The sequence below is a fragment of the Micropterus salmoides genome, unplaced genomic scaffold (assembly GCF_014851395.1).
Source record: "Micropterus salmoides isolate LMB-PRFRI ecotype aquatic unplaced genomic scaffold, ASM1485139v1 Ms_hic_scaffold_11, whole genome shotgun sequence".
NCBI classification, from domain to species: Eukaryota; Metazoa; Chordata; class Actinopteri; order Centrarchiformes; family Centrarchidae; genus Micropterus; species Micropterus salmoides.
In genome coordinates this window covers 16,124,435-16,135,625 of record NW_024040152.1, presented here as the reverse complement: position 1 = coordinate 16,135,625, position 11,191 = coordinate 16,124,435, and the positions used below count along the sequence as shown (strand labels likewise).

Below are 11,191 nucleotides of genomic sequence, written 5' to 3'. Positions count from 1 at the left end.
TGGCACGGAAAGCAGCGATACTTGTGTATGGATGTACACGCCCCTTTCTATACTGTCACGCCCCGCAGTCCAACAGATTGCAGGCAAAGGTCCACGGTGCTTCGACCTGACCACGCCCCTATAGGCTCCATGTGCACTTCAGAGCTGCTCACGCACCAAGCGTTTGGAGACGCCTCTCATCCACGCGCGTATCTTGAATCAGCCAAGGTGGCCGCGCCCTGATGGCACTGTGCGCTCAATAGAAACCTCTGCAGACTTCATATAGCCTAATATTATATCAAATGTTGAGGTGTACGATGTGTTTTTCCACTTGTGATGCAGGCAGTGATGGCACGGTTGAATGAATGGCTTCAATGCGGTGAACATTATTAGTGCTAAACAGGGAGGATGTCAGCCAGGCCAGTCTGTTGACAGAACATGTCGTCTTGGCAGGGCGGTGCGAAGGAAGAACCAGTCAACTGCCAGACTAGCAGACTTTATGGATGGCAGTGCTGTTGTGAATGTGAGGGTGTGTTTTTGAGGAGAGACACAGAGAGGCCAAGTTCACCGCCAGCCTCCTGTGAGCCACGGCGCTGTGTCATAAAAATAAAAGCGGTGGTAATGGGATACAGCTTCTGGCCTGGACTGGTGGGCTATCCTTTTAACGGGGCCTGCGTCAGAGGAAAAAACACCCCGAACCCATGAGTGAGGCACAGAGAGTGAGAGGAGGCAGAAATTAAAATAAGAGGTGGGATTGGCGCAAGTCGGCGGCGTCTCCTCAGAGCTTTTCGCCCCCCGCTGCGCAGACTGAAGAAAGGGGAGAGAGGAGGAGGAGACGCGGGGGCATTTGCAACAGCGCGTCAGACGAACCAGCGGGGCAGGGGCCCGCGGGGCCTGAGGCAGTCCTATAAAGAGCACGCACACTCACACACAAGCTGTAGGTACGCGCGCAGGCATGCACGCGCTGATGATGGATGGCAACGGGACAAAGCCGACGTTAACTATTGACTCTTGATGGATGATCCCATCCGCTACACTGCACGGCGAATTAGCGTGAGGTAAACCGGGTGCCTTGGTGGTGGTGGGGGGGTGGGGTCCTCCAACAAACCGTAGACTAACACGTTACACAACCCAGCTAATACACTGGCTCAGTTGTCAGACTTATAACAAAGACACACTGACTAACAAAGGTGAAAACCAGCCTCAGATTGATATTTGGTAACGCGATACGCGCATTTACGCAGAGACCCGCGTCCAAATCCAGGGCCTTGCATCAGGCCCAGCGGCTCTGTCTGATGTGAACAAAGATCGCTCACATTGTTTCCTTCATCCGCGCACACACACACACACACACACACACAACACATGTTCCTCATTGGCCACACACCATGCCACAATCACAGCATGTCCTCACAAGTTGCTCCTGGTCCAAACAACAGAGATGAGCCATTAGACAGCCATATCAGAGCTGTAATTTCCTCTCCAATCTCCCATCCCCTCTTTTTTGTTTCCTGTCATTCACTTTTTGCAGCTTACTTGCAGTTTTGATCTCTTTAAGAGTTTGCTCTGGCAATACTGAAATAAAAAAACACTTTCAGTAAAGTAGAAAAGCACCATATGAAGGTGAGTTGAGTCCAAATCTAAAACAAAAATATATATAGATTAAACCACAGCATGAAGGCTGCCTCACTGCTGCTATGGTGGTCTGTCGAACACAGTCTGTTCAGAAAGAGGGAACTGATCATGCCCCCGGTTAGAAAGTGACTGATGCAAACACAAAGGTTACAATAGAGAGCTGTCTAGTGTTGGGAAAATTCATCTTCAGCATCGCTGCAGGCCATTAGCATATTACCATGACACAACAAGAAATGCATCAAGGCCTGTGAATCAAACAGGCCGCCATGCAGTACAGCACAACGACAGCCTCACCCATCTTGTGTGCGTGCTGTTCAGATGGGGCTTGATAAAGAGCTGTGTGTGATGCTGCATGTCAGCACGTGATGACAAAGCACCGCTCGGCATTCAGATCCATTCAACCGTGCTCTGCTCCTCTCAACCTTTCTCTCGCCGCTCATTCCTTCCCTGCATTTCCTCTTTTCCTTTCTGCCTCTCCTTTACCTCATGGAACTGCCCCCCCCCCCCCCCTTCTCCTTTTCTTCCTCCTCCTCCTGTCAAGCTTTTGTTCTTTTGTGCTGCTCTGACACATTCCTCAAGCACGTTGAGGAGAGGGAGAAGGGGAGAGGATGGAAAGGAGAAGAAAGAAAAGGGGGGAAAAGTTAGTGAGAAAGTTAGAGACTAGAGGTGCAGGTCATTTGTTATCTCATTGTTGTGGAGTAAACGATAGGGAGAGTGAGTCAGCGAAGAGAGAGCTAGGAGATCAAAGGCAAACAGACAGTGACAGAGATGGAGAAGTTGAGAAACGGTGGAAGAATGAAGGTGACAGATATGTAAAGAGAGACTCCTCTGTCTTTGGAGGAGTATTAGTTTGCTCCTCTGGTGCCAACTTTATTTCACTCATCTTCATTTCCATGCTCCCTTCCAAACATTATCCGCATGTAATACTGTTCATTTCTGTTCTGTCATCTTCATCTTTCTGCGTTCTCTCTCATACCAAGAACCATTGTTCGTAACTGATATCACCAACTGCCAGCACAGATATTCACAGGCTGCACCATGTGCAAGCAAAACAAAGTGTACTGTGACTTGTTTACAATAACGCTTGGCTCGTATCATCCTGAGGTCACGGCAGAAATGCCGCAGACCAAACCAGAAAGAAATAAACAGCATATATTAATATAGAAATAGGAACAGAGGCTGATGATTTTCTGTTTCTCTTTTGGAAATCCTGATACCTGAAGTTATATTTTATTGCGCTGAAAGTGGTGAATTAGTTGATTAACAGAAAGTGAATCGCTAACTACTTTGATTAATCACTGAATTCCTATATCAGGCAAAAAGTGCAATCTGTTTCCAGCTTCTTCACTGTGAGGTGTTTCTGCTTTTCTCTGTTTTATATCATTGCAATTGAAAATCTTTGAAAACTGTTGGATGGACTAAACAAATAATTTAAAGACGTCACCTTGGACTGACATTTCACTGATTTAATGACGTATCGACAATGAAATAATCATTGCTACTAGTTCAAATGCTTGTATCCATATATGTAAAGTTAATGTTCAGTCACTATAATTTAAACTGACAACTACAAAAAGATTGTTTTCCAAAATCATGAAATCTGAAATCTGAAATCAGTTGTAGCAGTAGTGACCATATCGCTCCCTCTCTGTCTCTCTACGGTTTTGTGGGCCACTGTTACTTTCAAATCAGGCTGAGCCTTGTATCAACACTCTCACTGGGGTGAACGGTACAATATCTCAACTCTCACTTCCTCTTCTGCTGCTTATTGTTTCCTATTTCCTCTTCTCATTCAAATGACTCCGATGTGAACCATCTCTGTGGAACATCCAGGCTGTCTACAGACTATTTATTGTCCCAAGGAACATTTATCCGGGTGTGGAATGGGAAACTACATGCACCACATTACACTTAATGCAAGTGTATGTTTAGTATATAGTGGTGTCCTATTACAGTTGTGGCCCTTGTCACGTTCATGTTGCAGTCACAATTTTTTGAAAAGGAGCAACTTGTCTGCACAAGTTTTAAATTGTGGGTGTCAAAGTGTGCATGATTAGCCCGTTATAAAGTCACACTTCAGTGGCATTCTCCACTTTATCATCCAGATGACCTCCAATAATATAACGCTCATCCCAGCAGCCCTGGTAATCCCAGATGTGAACTTGACCCTGGCCTTCCCCACCGCCAACTCCTGGAAGTCATTATCACTGCCCTTTACCCTCGGAGGAAGCCACTGGGCATGATGTGCACATGCATGCAGACAAACATGCCATTACAGTATCTTTCTCTTGTGATTAACTTTTGTGTCAGTGGGGGGTTAGGTCCTCCCCATGGGGTCGTAAAATAAATCTGAAGGGTTGAGATTAACTGGACAGGAAGAGGAGAAAAACTGTTCTGTGTACTTTTCTTTAATCCTTGCTCCTGACTTGTGAAATACAGGACAGTTCTACCTCCTCCTGCCTCTAAAAATGACAGTCTGACATGCAGAAATCACTGACTGCAGATATACAGCACTAGACACAGAGTTAGCTGCTCTCTGTGACATGCACACCAGTTGCACAACAAAACAGCCACAGTGACACCCTCATTCACAGCCAAAAGTGTGTGCAGCAGCGCGGGCTGCTGGCACGCTGACCCCACCAAACCATGTGGGTTTGATTAGAGCAGAGGAGATGTCAGCATTTAACTTCGTAGGTGGAAATGAGAAGCAGGGAATGAGGGAGACCAAAGGGCAGAGAGGAAAAGATAAGGAACCGAGTGTGTCCTTGTGTGTTTGTGATATTGTGCATGTACAGTAATGCTTGCCAAAATCCTAAAAAAAGAAAAAAGTTCTCTGTTACAAGATACAAGGCCAGCCATGAGTGGATGCTGTAAATACGGGATGCCTCTGCTTTGTCAGCAGAAATATGTGTCTGCGGTGAGCCCTTTTGTGTGTGTGTGTGTGTGTGTGTGTGTGTGTGTGTGTGTGTGTGTGTGTGTGTGTGTGTGTTAAAATCGTCCTCTACCGGACATTTGTTACTCATTTATTGTTCTTCTTTGGAAAAATCTGATCTTACAGGAATCAGAACAGAAAGTGTCAGACACCAATCATCACTTAATGGCCTGCCCACACACATGACGTCACTTTACCCTGTCACTTACTTACACTGCATTTAAAGCATCAGTATATCAGAGAGAGAGAGAGAGAGAGTGTGTGTGTGTGTGTGTGTGTGTGTGTGTGTGTGTGTGTGTGTGTGTGTGGACATGAGTCGAGCTGAGACTAAACCTCCAGATGCCTGGGCAGTTGCACCCAGAAACCTGTATTACTCACACTCTATTCCTTTTGTCCTTCCCTCTTCCCTCCCCCTCAGAAGTCTTTGTGGTTCTAATTATCGCGCTCATTTGTTATGAGTTGGTCTGCACAGAGGGAGAGCTGAGAGGTTAAATTGGGAAAGGAGGCACTGAAGAGGTGCTGAATCCAAACCAGAAAAAAAAAAAATTAAGTTTATTTTATCAACATTATTTTTACTTTGGTCCCATTCACTTCATTCAAATGTCCACCTCTACCAAGCGTCCCCTCTGCTTTTGCAGTTTGTCCACTCTGCTGCTGCCACCTACAGTTTAATGAGCCCGTGGGCCCCTCTGAGGTGCTACGTGACAACAGCACTGTAAACGGCTTTGTATTGTGCTGAATGATGCTGAATTGCTTTACGCTGAACTGGGAGACGGAGGACAACAGAAGGGAAGGATTGAGAGGAAGACAGGAGAAAAGAAAGGAAGTGAAGTAGATAGAGATCCTCGCACGGAAGGTTGTGTGAAGAGCAGCGAGCTAAAGACGATGGGAGAAGAGGTGGAATGAGGGAAAGCTGAGAAGAAAAACAAGCGCTGGTTCTCATGCTTTCCACCTTATTTTATGTCCATGTGTTTTGTTTTTCTGAAAACCCCCAAAAAGTTCAATTAAAGTGCAGCCCTGTTTTTTTTATCGTGTTACTCCTCCCTTCTCCTTGAATCCTACTGCTCTGCCCCTCCACCCTCACACCGCCTCTCACTCTGCACTCATTCTTTTATTCTCCTGTAGCCTTTCCTCTTTGACCCGAGTCGACGATTGTTGTTCGCGTTTGCTTTTCCTCAGCCATGATTGTGTGTGTCAGCGTGTGCGTTCAGTAGACAGTGTACATGCATACATGTTGATGCGTATGTGTCTGAATGTGTGCATTCATACACATGTAACTGACTATAATGATGTCATGGATTAGGAATGGGCATGGTTAAATACTTCACTGGGGGTCAGCCTCTGGTCACTGTTACTGTATATGACCTGTGTGGGTCCCTAAAGTCTCCAGAATTACCTGACGAAACGGTAACATATTTATGTGTTTTATTGTTTTTTTAATTGTCTTGAATAGCACTCAGCAGATATATCCATTCCCTGGGGCCTCTGGGTAGAAAACAGAAAAAGAACATCTAGTTTAACTGTGTCTTCTGATCCGTGATCCTATGACTTTGCCAACAGCCTGTGAGAAAATGGAAGGAAAGAATAAAATTAATCGGAAAGCAGAATTATAAGCTTAAAAACACTTGCACCTCTCAGTCTCTGCAACAGAATCATGAGGCAGTTTAGAAGTTAACTGCAGAAAAAAGGAAAGGATGTAAAATGATGCTAAGTGGCAGAATGGAAAGTCAGGGCTGCATTTCTATCCTAAAGGATCATCTGTAGACACTAACTACTAGCTCATGCACATGTGCAGTTGATGCCTGGTGCCTCGTGTTCACCAAAAACAATTTAACAAACATTTTTTGTGTTGAATTTTAAATATGTGGCCACTTCTTTTGCTGCAAATGCAGGCTGCTATCCTGCAGCAAAAAGAAGTTAAGAAAGGAGTTATTTCCACTGGGCACTGGGAATACAATCGGCTTTGAAGCATAGACAGGCAGGTTCAATGCCTCAGTAAAAGCATTTTAAGACAACAGGCGGGCAGGTTTCAGCATTTCTTCTGAGGCTCTGTGGGGAAATGTTACCAGATAATCATACCACAGTAATGCAATGTTTGCAGTACAAAATGAAAAAAACGCTGTTGGACAGACGGACAGGTGACATCAAAGATCCGGTTGCTCAGGCTTCAAGTCCTTGAACTCCTGTAGGAGTAATAAGTAACTCTTCTGCCATCTAGTGGTGTAAATGAGGTATTGTCACTGCTCCTGGATAATGTGGAACTTCTTGGCTCTGTTTATTTGGGAGATGTCAGGGCATGTGCAGCTACGGTGACCTACTGTAACCAATAAAACTATCGTGTTTATTTCTGTTTTGAAGCTTTGCGTGACTGCACACGGATTAGACCCACTCAAATCCCTGCAGGGCCAGGTGCAGTCAGAGGACGTGCAAGTTTGTCCAGAAACCTGTTGGAAAACTCTGTGTGTGTATTTGTGTTTGTGTGTTTCTGTCTTTGTGAGAACCAATTTTACTGTGAGACCTGCTTAGTGACAGCAGTTTATCAGAGTGCAGGCCTCCGGTTGTTCCCAAGCTTTTTAGGGGTATTGGGACTTAGAGCATGAAAAGGGTAAGGGGTCAAGGCTGAGTTAACAACCAGGCAAAGCAGGTAACTGCCCCGGGGCCCCCAGACCATTGTGGGGTGGCAAAGGCTTCAGGGTCACTGTGTTGCAATTCATTGGTGAAAACTAATTTGTTAATTCTGCATACTAGGGTTGTCCTTTGGTTTGAACGGGGGGGCGTCTTGCCCAGACGTCTATTCTGCTTCCTATGTCAGTTCCTCTGAAATAGCGCAAATTAAGAATAGGCAAGCATACAACTATTATACTGATTAAAATGATACAATGTCTAACATTCAAAACCTGATTACAATAGCTGAGCTTGAGTAATTTGGATATCTTCTGTTTGGAGAGCGAGGGGAATGAGCCAGCAGATCTCTCCATCTTCTGCGGAGCTGTGGAGTCTTGTAGAAACTTGAGGCGTTGTCCAAAGCCCTCAAATTGTCTCTAAAAGTCTTCGGTCCATGATGCAGAACAAGAGAAACTTCAGCGTACAATTTCTTCTTAAAATGCTTGGATTAAAGTTTTCAGTCGCAATCGGCGTCGCTCTTGGGATGGTCAATTCCAATTGCAGAGCTCCTCATCCCGGGGGGGGCCTGCCGAGGGTATAACCATGATCTGCCTTCTGCTTATCCTTATATATTCTCTCTTCGGGTTGTCTTTGGGTGTAATTGTGTGTGTGTTGGTGAATGTGCCGGTGTGTGAAGGGGTCAGAATATGTCAATGTTTGCTCCTTAAATTTCTCCTTTTCCATCCCTGCCTCTGCTGCTGACTCATGGTCATGATGTCTTTATCCAAACTCAGCAACTTTTTGCACAATGATTAACCTTTTCCCTTAATCTCCTTACTTTGACCATATTGCTTCTTTTACAATCAAATGACCATTTTAATTTATTCATGTTCAATATCAATGAGATAATCCCCATTCATCAATCATCATCAAATAATGTTTTCATATAAAATCAACTTTCTTTTAATAATTATTAACTTCATTGCTTATAGCATTGTTAAGCTGTGTTACGGAGATACAATTACTTTGCATTTCCCTTTACTCACTCACTGTTGTTACCAAAGGGAGAAAAGGCTCCAGCTTTCTCCTTTGTGACCTGATAATATGAGTGTGGCTTATCTGACTGACGGAAAATGGGAGAAATAGGGTGCCCAGCGGGTTAATCCAGCCCTGGTAGAGGTTAAACATTAAAGGATTAAACGTCAGGTTCAAGGAACAGAGAATTAGTCAATGTAGGTCTCCTGCATGGACATACAAGAAGCTGTGTGGGAGTGAGAAAGAGTGATAGAAAACATCCCTCCATACGCGTGATTCAACAAATAAGGCACCATATTTTCTTATCATAAAAAAATATAATGAAAAAGCAAACCCACCTTACCAACTTCAGCCTACATCCACAGTTCAGACACATCCATGTAAAACTTCTAAGATAATAGAAAAGTGGCTTTCCTTTTCTTTGACCTCTTTCAGTTGACAAACAACAAATGTGTGCGTCACTGCCGTCATCTGCTGACAGTCTCAGCATGCGTGGAAAGCATGTTGAGGCTAATAAATAGTGTGTGTGTCTGTCTGTGTGTGTGTGTGTGTGTGTGTGTGAAATGCACTATTATTTCAGATGCGTTTGGCTGTCTTCTCTGCTCAATAAGCTATTTTTACTTCCATCACTGTTAAATAAGCAAAGGCCTACATTAGGGCTGTGTGTAGATCTGGACTCCAATCTTTGAGAAACGTTTCACAGTCAATACCTCTTTTATGATATTGGTTTTGGTTTGGTTTGGAGTCTTGTCAGAACACGAATGATAAAGGTTGATAAATTAAGGTTGAATGTCCCTTATCTCTTTTTAGCCTTTTATGTTCGGTTGAGTCACTCACTGTTTGTAAATGTGAATCACTGTTGGAAACGTTGCCATTGTTTCAGTGGGCGCAGAAGGGTTTTCAGTTGCAACAGTTGTATGAAAATCTGCCTTACATTGATTATAGCTGACAACTTGACAATTTTCTCTTCACAAATTACCTGTTTGTCTATTTTGGATTTTAGCTGAACATATCATACCTTATCATCAGTGGTCAAATGATGATGACTGAAAAGTATGACTGGAGACGAATTCCAAAGCTTGGTATGAATGTGACAAATGTTCTGTTTATTAAATCGTACAATACATTTATTAAATTCTTTTTAAATTCCCTTTTAATGTAAAATACATACACAGTACATTACATTAATTCAGCATTCTGTGCCATCCATGCCCAAGCTGCAACTGTGAGAGATGAGGACATGCCATTTCATTTCGTTTAGAGGTGCATGCACAATTATTTAAAGCACACTCACAGATACACAGTCACAAAGCATATAATAGTGGAAACGTCTATTACAAAAATACTTTTTTTTGTTGTGTTGGTGATTTAAGATTTATTCCTGAAAATCTAAAACTTTTCAATTGAAATGTCAATGTTTTGTTCAAATGTGTTCAGGAGATGACTCTAAAGGGCAAAATATCCTCTGATAAAAACTTAATTGAATCTTATCTAGTTTTTCAAATGAAAAAAAATATATATTTAACAGCCATAAATACAAAGGCCAACAAGAAGAGCAGATAACACCCAGAGCCACGTCATTTTAAAGTTGGGAGCATGATCTCCAGTTTGAGGATCCTGGCAGTCTCTGGCGTTGTTATTTGGCTTTGAATAATCAGGGTTTCCTTCAAAATGGACTGGCAGGCACTGATTGCCCAGCACTTCACAGGCCAGGATCAGATATTTGGTATCATTTTGAACGCTCCTGATGCCGCACGTCCCCGTTACACTCCTCACCGTGACAAAAGTGAAAGGCTGCTTGCTGATGCACAGGTTCTCCTTGTATATCTTCCCCCCTTTGTTCGTACACACATCCTTCACCCTGTCCAGGTCTTTTGGACTGAGAAAGGACTGGGTGGGTCTGTCACAGCCCCCGTTATCCCTGATGTAATTCTCCCATTCGTTCTTGTTGAGAGAAGTGGGAGTACCAGCACGAATGTGGCGTTTGACGAAGGTGTCGAAGCCGTTGTTCCATTTGGAGAGCTGGCAGGGAGCATCGTTTTTGGCAAAGGTTTGATGACCCAACAGGAGACAGATGGCAAGCGCGAGAGCCCTGAGAGCAGCCATTACCCAGCAGTCCTAGAGTGGAACAAAGACTACAAAGTTATAACAGTGTGAACACACAATGCACTTTTCAGTCTTTAACCATTCCTTCATCTGTTTTACCAAATAAGTGACACGTTATAAAGTAAACAGTATGTTCACAAGAGCTTTGACAAAGCCATAGCTGTCTGTCTGTGTAGTTTTTAAAAAAAAACATGAAACCAGAAGAGGATGTAGACGACAGCTGAGAACTTCCCTACCTTGTTTTGGCAGCAGTGGAGGTTGAGTGAGCTACAAGAGACCTAAGGGCTCCAGATGTAAGATCTTTAGCCTGTCTTTCAGTTGCAGTTCCACATTTCACTCACTTCCTGCAAGTGGGAGTGGCCTAAACTGTGTGTGCATTACTGAAATCCTTCCACATGGTTGTGCTTCAGAGCAGAGGTCACGGTGAGACATGATCCAGTAACAGCTAAAAATACCTGTTAACGGTACAGTGAGCTGTTTTTGGATGCTCACTGTGTGTTGTGTGCGCTTCATATTTTTTAACCTGAATGCACACTAACCAATGGGGACTTGTTTCACTGTGGGTAGAGATGGTTAAGGTTAGGTTAAGGGGGTGGGAATGCATTATGTCAAGGAGATATTCTCATGGGGATAGAGGAACGTTTGTGTGCCGCCTCCAGCACTACTGTTTGTATGTTTTCCAATGGTCAGTCGGTCATTAGGGCTTAAAAAAATTACTGTGGGATATGTCTTCACATGTAAGGTGTGTATTAATGAACTGATTCTTGCAAAAGTGTAATTCTGATAGGAAATGGTCTAGTTGATTGAATTAGGCAGCAGGAGCAGACAACAAGATTGTCTTTTAATATCGCTGTCTATGTTTTATTGGAGTGAACAGACTTGATCTTTAGCTTGATATAG

General features: G+C 43.7%; 1 protein-coding gene across 1 annotated transcript; it reads right to left on the bottom strand.

Moving 5' to 3' along the window:
- Positions 1–9,330: 9,330 nt before the first annotated feature.
- On the bottom strand, positions 9,331–10,676 carry LOC119897560. Its single transcript, XM_038711357.1, has 2 exons — positions 10,528–10,676; positions 9,331–10,303 (listed from the first exon to the last, which is right to left on the bottom strand). Exon 2 carries the CDS (start codon positions 10,289–10,291, stop codon positions 9,707–9,709), a length of 585 nt encoding a protein of 194 aa, XP_038567285.1. The 5' UTR covers positions 10,292–10,303; positions 10,528–10,676; the 3' UTR covers positions 9,331–9,706.
- Positions 10,677–11,191: the final 515 nt, after the last annotated feature.

Excerpts from the sequence above, each read along its gene's own strand:
- LOC119897560 (XM_038711357.1), bottom strand. The coding sequence starts at position 10,291 with ATGGCTGCTCTCAGGGCTCTCGCGCTTGCCATCTGTCTCCTGTTGGGT.